Below are 13,321 nucleotides of genomic sequence, written 5' to 3' on the forward strand. Positions count from 1 at the left end.
TATTTGTTGAGCCCGGCTGGCATGGCAAGTTTTTTGGCTGTTCCAAGCCTCAGTTTTCTCATTTCTAAAATAGGTATAAATGAATTAGATCTACTGAACAGGGTTTGGGGAATAATTAAACAGTATTAGAACTTAGAACAATCTTAGAACACCTTTTTGTAAAGTATGAGATGTTCTAATTAGCCTAACTTTGGCTTTCCTTTTTACATGCAGTAGATAATTATGCATTTGCCAAGGAACAATCTCCAGACTTAGCCTATTGGTTGTCGGAGTCCATTTGAAGAATCACCCTTACCAGGCTGTCACCCAGCTAAAATTATAGCCACTCTTGAGTATTTCTTAGCTTTTAGCTATCTAAATGGTAAGAGCAGTTAATTTCAGATGAAAGCTTGTTGACAGGGAACAGTCTCTAAGAAAGTAAAATTCCACTTTACAGAGCAACCTGGATTTGGAATCCATTCTGCATAAGATGCTTACCTGTCACTTCCAAAAGGGTGAGAGAACTATGACACAGCTACTATTACCAGGAGAAAAGCTTAGACCTAATACATTGCCCAAACTCAGTGTTGTTAGTTTGTTACTTGCCAATGTACTATAACTTGAAAGAAGGAAGGATGCACGTATTTATTGCTAATGCTGGGGAAATTGCCATTAAGGCAGTTGGCAGAATGGCTGACATTTTAACAGTCATAGGTCAGATAATTTTCTACATCTATCCAAGAGAGGATTTGACCAAGGATTAAAAAAAAATCAAATTATTCTGTTCACTTGGCTGCATCTAAATGTCTCGTTTTCAGCTTACAGGAAAGATTGCTATGGAAGCAGTCTGACATTACCACAGAGTGACCATAAATTGCTTGAATAACTTGGAACTTCAAATGTAAAAACACAGGAAAAGTCATTGTCGGAGGTAGAACTCAGAAAGGATTTCTGACTTATGTTTTGCTCCTCATATCATGTTTATAATTGAACTTTTATAGTAAGATATGTTTTAAATCACTATTTACTCAATTTCGCAGAGGAAGATTACCTTACAGCTCACAAGGAAAATCAGGGTAAAACTGAAAACGGAATTCTTGCCTAGTTTCTGATGTTTCCAATGCTATTAGAAACACGTGCTGTTTTATTTAGTCTCTCAACAGCAAAATAAAGAATGTATAGTAGGCTTGAAAGTTGGAGATTATAAAGTACTCTTTATGGTTTCTGTTAGATCAAATTCTCTTCACAGCATTAAGATTCATTTATTGTGAATTTAGTTGTATAAATCAGTCTGTTGCCAATAAACATACATTTATACTAGTTCTAGGATCAACATTTTGAGAAGGGATAATGTAGGGATCATCTGAGCATTTTTCAAAAAAAATATATTTTTTATTGATTTTTGAGAAGAAGGAAGAAGGAGAGATATCAATGATGAGAGAGAATCATTGATCGGCTGTCTCCAGCATATCCCACTCTGGGGATCCAGCCTGCAACCCGGGCATGTGCCCTGACCGGAATCAAACCATGTCCTTCTGGTTCATAGGACGACGCTCAACCACTGAGCCACGCCGGCCAGGCTCATCTGAGCATTTTTAAAAGAATGTTGGTCTGAAATAGCTGGTAGAATAAAAATATATTGTACAAACTAAAAAAGGGCAAAAGAACTAAAGTTCTGTTCATGTACTAAAATAACTAGCAGTTCAAATGAGTCCAAGTGCTAATTATGCAATTATTTTCCTTATTACCTTATATGTACAAGAGTTATTTTAATTTTTTAAATCCCACATTTCACTCCTTTTGTTCTTTAAAAATATAAGACCCATTGATTCTAAGAAATGCAAAGTTTTGAGATTTCCATTTTAACTTGCAGATTGACATTTTAGACTAGTGGGTAGAAATGGCTACTTATAACTTGGTAGGTTGTTTGTCTCTAAAATTTGAAAATGAATAATAAATGAATGGAGTCTGACTTACTATTGTCTGTCCAACCAACCTCTTCTAATTCCTTGGTACTTTTTAAAAACCTGTGTCAACCTCCACAGGAATGACTTAACAAATGTTCCACATACATGTAGTAGCCATTTTGGTGTTCACTGATTTTATGAATGATGGTTGCACGTTCCTACAGGGGTTTGGAAATAGCTCACCTATGGAGAAGGGAGTTTCTGGGTGACTCAGATAAGTATCAGTACTTGTTCACTGCAGTAACACCTACCCAACTCCCCTCCCCTCTGACAGCTGTCTGTCTGTTCTCTGTATCTCTGAGTCTGTTTCTATTCTGTTTATTTATTTTGTTCATTAGATAGGATGACTTTTCTGTTCTTGTTCCAATATCCCTCACCAAACTCCAATTGGGCTGGGTGCCCCTCTTAAAAGCTCCTATTTAACTCTGTACTTTTTTTTATGTTGCCCCTATACTTAACTCCTTTTAAAGTATGACCTCTCATACCTAAAAAAACAGACTCTCCTAGGTCCAAAGAATCACATTTAACAGGGTATGTTAGTTCTAGAGTTCTAGGAGCTCATGTTAGTTCTAAAAGCTTAACATAGCACCAAAACCACACCTTTTTAATAATCTTGGACCATAACAGAAGGTAAGAGTTTTATTAGGATCTTTCAGAGACCTCCTTCCACCCACTATGATGAGTTGTTTATATATCCTTAAGTGGTTCTTAACTATCCTCTCAGATGTTGGGTTTTGAGTAGCGTGAATGTATTGATGTTTTATACTGAGTCCAACTCTCAGCTCTCAGGTTTAGTCCTCTTTCTCACCTTTGGAGTCCTGGTGGCACAGTGCCTGTTGTGACTCTGTCTGGCTGCCTCAGCTTTGATTCTGTTCATTCATTTCTCTCTGCCTTTTCTGTCACAGGGTTAGGCTTGCGGTAATGAAGAAGTGCTCTGTCCTTAGCCAGAGTTGATGTAAGTTAAAAGATGTTGTAAGCAGTAAAACAAACAGCAAACAACTATGCAGATGGTGGTTATCATTGTGATCTTTTTGAGCTCAAGGTTTATATTTCTGTTTGCATTTTTAAGGTTTTAGGTCAGAGTTTTAAAATTAGGGCCAAGACCTTGGAGCCAGTTGCTAGGGTATTTGTAGAAACGAATGGTGCATGTAGTGGATCAACTGTGAGAAGTGTGCATGTGTACTGTGTGTGCTCAGCCACTCATCCATTAAAAACCTGTAAGTGCGTGCTGTGTTTAAAGATATGTTTTGGGGAGCTTGAGGTGCTTGTTTTCATAAGGGGGGAAGGGAGTGGAGATATTGGGAGCTCTACAGTAGTCACAATATGAAAAGATAGAAATAAACTCTTTAGAGGGGTTCTAGATTATCCTTGAAGTTCTTTGTCCAGACATGTAACAGTGAAACCCAACATGTCAAAATCCCAAGCTGAGCTGCAGGCTTGCAACGAGAGAAGCTGGAAGACCCAGAATCCCACCAGCTCAGCACCCATCTTGGTTGCCTTTGCAAGACTTCCCTTGGAACCCCCTACGTGTCTGTACAACCCAATTGGAAAACCCCTCCTCTAGACTATGGCAAAGATGTTAAAAAATGTGATTCCTTAGCCCGGCTGGTGTGGCTCAGTGGTTGAGCGGTGACTTATGAAACAGGATGTCACAGTTTCATTTCTGGTCAGGGCACGTCCCTGGGTTGTGGGCTCGATTTCCAGTAGGGGGCATGCAGGAAACAGTCAATCCATGATTCTCTCTCATCATTGATGGTTTTATCTCTCCCTTTCCCTGCCTCTCTCTGAAATCAATAAAAACATATAAAAATGTGATTCCTTAGCCTTTCCCATCATAAAAATTGAAATTTTTTTTCTCTAATGAGTTTTCTCTTTTTAAAAATACAAAGAATTATTGATAGCTTAGTTAAATGTTTTAAATTGCCAAACCTTTGTATATCTTTCCTATGAAGGCCGGTTTACAGATAGAATCACTGAAAAATATTAGTTGATGATAATATTAACAGATTTTCAGGGAATTAAATCTTATTTGTCGTATCCATTGATGAATTGCTTTATATGGGTAGAAGTTTGACCTTGTGTGCACTTCTAGAAAAATTATGAAGGCTGATGATATATGTCCTGAGCCTGTGGGTTATAAATATAGGGAGGGGCACAAGTAGGTTTATGATTGTGAGTGCGTGAAACACGGAGCTTATTCTTTTATTATTATGTATTTACTAATTATTATATTACTAGAGGCCCGGTGCATGAAATTCGTGCATGGGGGGGGGTGTCCCTCAGCCCAGCCTACACCCTCTCCAATCTGGGACCCCTTGAGGGATGTCCGACTGCCCGTTTAGGCCCGATCCTACCTGGATCGGGCCTAAATGGGCAGTCGGACATCCCTCTCACAATCCAGGACTGCTGGCTCCCAACTGCTCGCCTGCTTGCCTTCCTGATTGCCCCTAACTGCTTCTGCCTGCCAGCCTGATCACCCCCTAACCACTCCCCTGCCAGCCTGATTGATGTCTAACCACTCCCCTGCCAGCCTGATTGATGTCTAATTGCTCCCCTGCCAGCCTGTTTGCGCCCAACTTTCCTCCTCTGCTGGCCTGGTCACCCCTAACTTCCCTCCCCTGCAGGCTTGATCGCCCCCAACTGCCCTCCCTTGCAGGCCTGGTGCCTCCCAACTGCCCTCCCCTGTTGGCCTGATCGCCCACAACTTCCCTCCCTTGCAGGCCTGGTCCCTCTCAACTGCCCTCCCTTGCAGGCCTGGTCCCTCCCAACTTCCCTCCCCTGCTGGCCATCTTGTGGTGGCCATCTTGTGTCCACATGGGGGCAGGATCTTTGACCATATGGGGGCAGCCATCTTGTGTGTTGGAGTAATGGTCAATCTGCATATTACTCTTTTATTAGATAGGATAGAGGCCTGGTGCACGGGTAGGGGCCGGCTGGTTTGCCCTGAAGGGTGTCCCGGATCAGGGTGGGGGCTCCCTTGGGGCGTGGGGCGGCCTGGGCGAGGGGCCTGTGGTGGTTTGCAGGCCGGCCACACCCCCCGGTGACCCAAGCGGAGGCCCTGGTATCTGGGATTTATTTATCTTCTACAATTGAAACTTTGTAGCCTGGAGCGGAGCCAAGCCTTCTGCTCGCTCCGTGGCGGCAGCCATTTCTGTTGGGATTTATTTATCTTCTATAATTGAAACTTTGTAGCCTTAAGTGGAGGCCTGGGCCAGCCAGGGTGTGCGGAAAGCTTGGCTTCCTCCATCGCCAGGGGCAACCCTAGCCTCCTGCTCTCTCCAGCTCTGTGGCTGCCGCCATTTCTGTTGGGATTTATTTATCTTCTATAATTGAAACTTTGTAGCCTTAAGTGGAGGCCTGGGCCGGCCAGGGTGTGCGGAAAGCTTGGCTTCCTCCATTGCCGGGGAAACCCAAGCCTCCCTCCTGCTCTCTCTGTGACCGCAACCATCTTGGTTGGGTAAATTTGCATACTAGCTCCTGATTGGCTGGTGGGCGTGGCTGGTGGGTGTGGCTTGTAGGTATAGCAGAATGATGGTTAATTTGCTTATTACTCTTTTATTAGATAGGATTCATTATTATTAACCTTCTTTTGCCCACCCCTATATTAGTGAAGTGGTCTGAATGCTTCAGTAAAAGCAAAGGAATCAAAGGGGCAGGTCTGTCTCTATTGTTTGGGTTTTTAAGAAACTATACATTAAGGTATTCTTTTTATACTTAAAAATAAACAAAGGTAATACTACTGCATTATAATTTTATTGCATTTATAATATAGATTTTAAAAGTTTTAATTGTACTTTTTAGTAACTAATAATTTAATACTTTTTTTTATCTTCCCCTACTTTTTCATCCTTTTTTGTTTGTTTGTTTGTTTCATGTTGTTTTACCCAAACTGAAGATGCCTATATTTCGAACAGGTTGAACTTGTGGTTTTGGCTGTAATTGTCATGTCACAATCTATTTTTTGATTTTTAATCTTATTATACCTTTATTTCTGCAGACTGGTGAATTTTCAGCTCGTTTCCTTTTGAAGTTGCCGGTGGATTTCAGTAATATTCCCACATACCTTCTCAAGGTAAAATTATGTAGTTGTCAATATGAGACTATAAATGAACTTGTTAAGTAATTATATTACTCTGAATATATATGTGATTGGTTTGCCAGCATTTGTTTGGATGATTAATTCTATTAAAATACTAGAGGCCTGGTGCACGAATTTGTGCACAGGTGGGGTCTGGCCGGCTGGCCACGATGGGGGCCCATCGGGCCAGGCCAGCAGGAGGGGAGGGGCCATGGGTGGTGACCGGCTGGCCCCGCTCCCATTCGGAGTGTTGGGGGCCAATCGGGGACTGGATCAGGCTGGTTGGCTGCTGCAGTGCACGTCATAGCCACTGATGGTTCCGGTTGTTCTGGTCGTTCCACTGTTCCAGTTGCTGGGCTTTTATATATATAGATTAATTGCATGAAGATCCATTAAGTTCCTTTGTTACCTAAAAGCTAAAAGTGTAGCCCTAAAAGTAATTTTGAAATGATGTTTAATTATAAGATAAAATTAGTGTAAGTAAATTAAACTTTGGAAAAAACACCCCTTTATAACCTTTTTGGCATGAAAGATCTGTTAGAAGTTGACTAATATACATTCTGTCTTTAAGTTGGATTGCATACTAACTATGCCTTGCTAAAGGGCATTTTATTTTCTGTACTTATGTTAGCAGTTGATCTCAGGCACCTCATAATTAGCCTGACCTGAAGAGAACAAGAATCGAATTAGGCCAGTGTACATGGCATTCTTTATTTTTTTAAATATTTAATATATTTTTATTGATTTCAAGGAGGAAGGGAGAGGGAGATAGAGACATCAATGATGAGAGCGAATCATTGGTTGTCTGCCTCCCGCATACCCCCTACTGGGGATTGAGCCCGCAACCTGGGCAAGTGCACTGACCGGGAATAAACTGTGACCTCCTGGTTCATAGGTCGATGCTCAACCATTGTGCAACACTGGCCGGGCCATGACATTCTTTAAAATGAATGCAGGCAAGGTGTGGCTTGGGGAGGGATCTGCAGATGCTTTGCAGCGAAAGGTAGAATGCAAGTGGCTAGGCTGTGGTTAGGGTGAAAGAAACTAAGTGGACCAGGGAGCAAGTTCTGAACTGGAAGCCTAAGACAAAGGCCTAGGTTCATCACTAGATGCAGGTTTTGGTTGTGACTGCCCTCAGTTCCATATTTCAACCTGGGGCTATATAGCTTTAGTCTAATGTAGGAAAAATCTCTACCTTCCTAATTTGATGTTGTTCAAAGAGTTAGCAATGTTTATAACAGTTTAAAGAGAAGACAGAATCCTGTACAAGTTTTCCTGCATACTGTAGTGAGTAAATAATATTAGATATTAATCTTGATAATGATTGGAAGTGTGGTCTTGTGGAATATAAATTATAGGCAATAGAAAAGATTAAGGAACACTTTTTTAATTTTCATGTTTCATTAAGTAAAACATTGGATTTTTGTGCTTCATTACACTTTCATTTTTAGTTTCTAGTAGGCTAGTTTTCTACTCTGTATCCAGGAGTTGTGAAGTCCAAGTGAGAATGGAAGTGAGCAATTTACATTAGTTTCTCCTCATTCCTGTTGTAGAAAATATATGTATTGGAGCTGTGATTACTAAGCATAACTAATTCGGTTTCAGCACTTACTGTGCTCCATTAGAATAGCAAGCAGTTTCCTTGGAAACTCTTAGATCACAGACTCATTGACCTCCATATATTCCAGTTAAAACTCTATTTCAGACTATTTAAAACCAGATGCAGTAATATAGGAAAGTACCTTATTTATGTAATCACTTTACTCCATAATTTACAATTACAGTATCTTTGGTTTGATTTTTGGGGCCTTATCAGTTTGATTGGTTGTCTTGTTTATTTGAACTTGTTGCCTCTGCTCCTGTTCTTGAAGGTCAAAGGAAAAAAAATGATTCTTGAATCATAATCTATCTTAAATTTTTCTTTTCAAAATCAAATTTTCCCATTATCTTTTCCGAGACTTCTAAATTTATATTATGATGCCCTTACTTTTTTTTTGCTAGTCAAATAGGAGAAAAGTGGAATCTGTTTGGCAAATTAGAAAGCTTCTCTCCTTCCCCCAAATAAAAGTACTATGAAATGATTTTTCTCCTGTAGGTGAAATGGGTACATTGAAGCACTGATGTCTTTCTGGATCTGTTGTTCATGCAAAGAGAGTAAAACAACAAGGACCAAAAAAGAAATTTTTGTATAACACAAAACAGTAGTAAAAAACAAAACAAAACAAACACCTGTTTAAACCTATACAATTTTATTAACAAATGTCATCCCAATAAATTCAATTTTAATATATATTTTAAAAATTACAAGCTCTTGGTGATTTTTGTCATCTTATCTAGTATTTCAATAATCCCAACACAATAAAAACAACAACAACAACAACAACAACAACCAACTGGCATTCTAGAAGTAACCCAGAATATCTGTTGAGGGCTTTAAGATCTAAGTTTCTGAAGTTGTTGAATCATAATCTTGGAATATTTGGCTGTACTCTTAAAAACAAAGTTTGCATTAGAAACTGCTTTACATATTATTTGCATTTGGATGCTTCTAATTTTTAATTACTAGGCTTATGACTGATAGTCTAAGTCCTAAAATAAACTCTTCAAATTTCTAGGGTTAGGATACTCTTTACCAGCATCAGTGTAGTTTTACCTTGACATCCCAAATAAATGAAAGATTAAGTAGACTTCTAACATTGAGATAGCATGGAGTTTGACCACAGACCCTACTGATTTGCTATAGTGAAATTTTACTGCACTGTGAAAGCCATCATAAGTTTATATGTCCAATTGTACCTATTTTATCCACTAATAGACAAAATGAGTTGTAGAAATGGGATGGAAACTTGAAAAACTGAACCCATCAAGTGAAATTGTTAAGAAACAACTAAAATGATAGCATACTGGCCAAAGTAATCCTGGCTTTTCAAGAAATAGTTTTAATTCATGATATACTTGAATGTAATAATCTTACTGATGCTCTGTCTTTGAAAAGTTTAAAGGAAATATTGCTGGGGGAAAAACCATTTCAGGTGGTCCTACCATTCTTTCATATAGTAGGGCCAATAGGTCATGGCATGAGTTAAACATGTGTATGACTTGTCACTAAAGATTGAGTTTTAGTACATTTGCAGTTTTGAAATGTTTCATTCTTCTCAACTTCCACAGGAAAGAGGAGGGTTTGGCATTCTGTGTACCCAGAAGAGGAGAATTAGGCTAATTTATCTCCCTAGAATTTCTTTTTGGATGAATTCTTGCATTGTCCTTTATTATTGGAACTGTTTGAAAGTTCATTTAGTTTTATACAATTGCTATGAAGGAAACTGATAATTTCCCCCAAATATTCTCTTTATTTGAAATCCAGCAAGCTTTTATTGTGACATGTATTGATAGTTGTTTCTCAGCGAGCATAAGATAGCAGACAGTAAAAGCTCCCTGATCCTGATAAATGAGTATAAATTCAAAAGCTGACCTCACAAAGATTTTTCTCTAAACCACAGATTAAATGATGCTTCAAAAATTGAGACCGTTTGGTTGACGGAATTTTTTGGATCCATAAAGTTACACTTAATAAGTAGCTTTTAGAAATAAAGACTGCTTTAACTCATTCTTGTGAAATCTGGTATTAAAGCAAAACAGTTGTCTTTCTTGAAAGACCATAAAGGATTCATAGAGAACCCTCATCTTATCTTAAAGGAAATAGTTTCTCTATAACCAAATAGGAGTGGGCATACTTTTATACAAGTAGGAATATGTACCTGGAAGAGAGTGCCATAAAAGTAGGGTACTGTTTATTCCTGCAGTAAGTCTGATTTATCATGGCTAAATTTGAGCCAAAATTTGCATTTGAGACTTAATCACAAAGGAAGTTGTGAGATTGTCTAAAAACTTGTTCTGCAGGGAACTTCCTTTTATTCTTTCATGAAGAAGGGGACCCATGACTGCCCTCAGTTTATTTTATTTTTAAAAAAATATGTTTTTTATTGATTTTTAGAGAGAGAGGAAGGGAGAGGCCTAGAGAGAAACAGCCTTGATCGATTGATTGACTGCTTCCTGCAGCTCTCTCCAGCCCCCACTGGGGATTGAGCCCACAACCCAGGCATGTGCCCTGACGGGGAATTGAACCAGTGACCTCTCCTTTTCAACACTCTACTGCTGAGCCACACCAGCCAGGCTGCTCTCATTCTATTGTTCTTGTTCTCCCTCCTTTCTCTAGAGAGAGAAGCAGGGCTTGGAGGAAAATACACTCCAGATCAGAGTGCCTGGACGTCTTCTCTAAAGGGCAAGATTGTAAAATTTTAGGCTTGCAGGCCAGATGGTCTCTGTCACAACTACTCAGCTCTGCTGTCATAGCATGAAAGCAGCCATACGCAGTATGTAAATGAACCCATGTGGCTGGGTTCCAATAAAACTTTATTTTCACAAACAGGCACTGGGCTGGATTTGGCATGTGGGCAATTGTTTGCCCATCTCTTTTAGATTATGGAGAAGAATGTTTCTTCACAACCGCACCTGGGGCGGCATAGAAAGATAAGTAAAGGGATCTGGTTTAATGAGCATGGGTGGATTTTAATACCATGCTCTCTTAGCTGATATGTTACTTACACCTTCTACTTGGGTGAATTCTTCATCCTTCTTTTACTTCCTTCTTTTTTTTTCTTTCTGTTTTCTTCCCTTTTTATTCCATCTTCTCTCTCATTTTTAAATAATCTGTTGGTAATATATAATTTACTAAATTCTCTTTCAAGTCTTAGTTTCCCTAACTGAGATTCTGAGAGTGCTGTACAGTATAGTTCCTCTTCTGCCTGGAAGCGATTAGTCCAAGGGCTGGATACATCATCCAAGCTGCCCCAGAGTTTTTCCTAGAACATTTGAAAATTGAAGCAGGAAGAGGAAAACATTTTCTTTGCTGTGATGTTTTAAGCTCACATGAATTGAGTCCAGAGCCACAGGTGGCCATGTTCCTCACTGTGTGGGAAAAACCTGTAGATCAGCACAGTCCAGTGGAAATATAATGCAAGCCATAAGTGTGAGCCACACATGTGATTTCTAGTAGCCACATTAAAGAACTAAGAAACAGGTGAAATTAGTTTTAATAATATGTTTTATTTAACACATTCAATATATTATTTTAATATGTATTCAAAGTTAGAATTATTAATGAGATATTTTATATATATATTTTATACAAAGTCTTTGAAATTTGGTGTATATTTTATTTTTTACCTTCTCTCAATTTGGACTAGTCATATTCCAAATGCTCAATCACCACATTTGGTTAATGGCTACCACATTCAAGAGGGCAGCTCTATTTTGTGCGAGTGAAGAAGTAAGGATGGAAAAAGAGTACAGATGAGAAACATGGAAAAAGAAGTACAGAAGAGAAAGATTTAGAGAGAAAGAGTACCATCAGTGGTGAGACTTTGGGTTTCAGTTCTTCACGTTGGAGGAGCTGTCTTTTGGAGTCTCTGAGCCTCTCCCATAGTTTTCCAATAGATTATCTTTTTTAATGTTCTGAAGTATGATTTAGGCTTCTGTCATTTATAATCAGAAAAATCTTGACTCATACAGGAAGGCATTATTATCTCCATTTCTTGTAGGTGAGGAAACTTAAGCTGAGAGCAGTTAAGTGGGCTGGCCAGGGTTATGGTAGCTATGGATGGCAGAGCACAGGCCCGTCTCACTCAGAGCCATGCTCGTCCCACCACAAGAGATTGCCCATGGAAGCTGGTTATGAGCAGGCCCTTTCTCTGCATAAAGGGGTGGAACTTCATTCTGGCACATTCAGTGCCCAGCCTAGTTCTCTCTAGCCTCTGATATGATGTAATTATGAAAATACTTTTTTTGACAGGAACTTTCTGGTGGAAACACTTAACAGTCCTGTTAACACTTTTCACCTCCACCCCTTTCTAAAAAGTGATTTCAGCAAGGCAGTTGGCAGTGAATGGAACCTGCTTCAGTCCTGTGGTCGCACACATGCGGCCTTGTAGACTGGTGCAGTAATCCAACCTTGTTTCCTTTGAAATACTGTAGCCTGTCCAGGAAACTGTATTAGCGCCTCTAAACAATTGCGTCATTCAAGAGCAAGACTGATGAGCCCTGTTAATGCTATGTAGGATCTGTTTTCCACCCTGAACAAAGTTAAGTAAGTTCTCATAATAATTTTAGAATGATTCAGCCTTTTCTAGTTGCTGTAACTGATGTTGAAAAAACTTGGAAATCAACATGAGGCTATTCTTTTCTGTTTCTCAGAATCATCCTTTTGAGTTATTATTATACTCTAGTGTTCATTTGATAGTCGATCCATTTTAACAAATTAGCATAAACACATATGTTGAGAATTAACATGAATAAGGCTGAGGTTTTATGGTGGGACACCCAGGCAATCCGTAATCATAGTAAAACATTTGTACTTGATGGCACATAGCTAAAAGTTCAACTGAATTTATTGACCTCAGTAGCACATTATCCAGGACTGTTTCCTTGGACAGCCTAGAAGTGAAGTGATACGCTGGTAGCCGTACAAATGGGAGGGAAGGGCTGATATTTATGAGTTTTAAGCTGCTTGTGGAAGATTTAGTCTAATTCACCTTTGTATTTCCCTGTATTCTAGCACAGTGCCCTGAACACAATATATACTCAGGAAGAATTTGCTTTTAAAGAAAAAAATGTATGTATGTGTATATAGTATATATAAAATGATTTAATGATAATGTAGATGAGTTCTTATATTATTCAAGTGAACTCTGCTTTTGTAAAAAAAAGAAATATTATCCACAATTATAATAATTAAAATCTTAAAATCTGACGAAAACATAAAAGGAAATATAATTCTAGAACTCATTCTATTTTTATTCAATGCATATATTTTACTTGATATGATGAGACTAGCCTAATAAAGAATAGAAACAGACTCCTGATTATGTAATGGCCTACAATTATTTTTATGGCTATTGCATTCCAGTCTTCTTATGCAATATTTACAATGTACATGTGTAGCAAGGGCACAGAATACAAGTTTTAACAATCTTAACTGTAAATCAAAATCAAGTCACGCAGTGTAGCATTGGTGAACCTGCTTGGCTGATGCAGATAACCTTTAGTAAGAATACATAAAATACTAGGTTTACAACTCTGTGGTAGATTTAGGGTTCTAAGTTCTAAAGTTTAATTATCCCCTGCCCCATAATTAATTCTTTCAAGACATTTTGATGTTGGTTTAATTCTGAAGATGGGGAAAAACTCATATATTACATTTTGAAAAATGTTTTAAATATTGTATGAATGTGACGAGAAC

General features: G+C 38.7%; 1 protein-coding gene across 1 annotated transcript in view; it reads left to right on the forward strand.

The window, feature by feature from the left end:
• The window catches only part of BABAM2 (BRISC and BRCA1 A complex member 2), a 343,534-nt gene that overhangs the window by 109,215 nt on the left and 220,998 nt on the right, over nt 1–13,321 (forward strand). Inside the window, exon 6 of the mRNA XM_079792681.1 lies at nt 5,944–6,018. Within this exon, the coding sequence (XP_079648807.1) occupies nt 5,944–6,018 (75 nt within the window). The remainder of the gene's footprint in view (nt 1–5,943; nt 6,019–13,321) is intronic.

Source organism: Cnephaeus nilssonii, assembly GCF_951640355.1.
Source record: "Cnephaeus nilssonii genome assembly, chromosome: 15".
NCBI lineage: Eukaryota > Metazoa > Chordata > Mammalia > Chiroptera > Vespertilionidae > Cnephaeus > Cnephaeus nilssonii.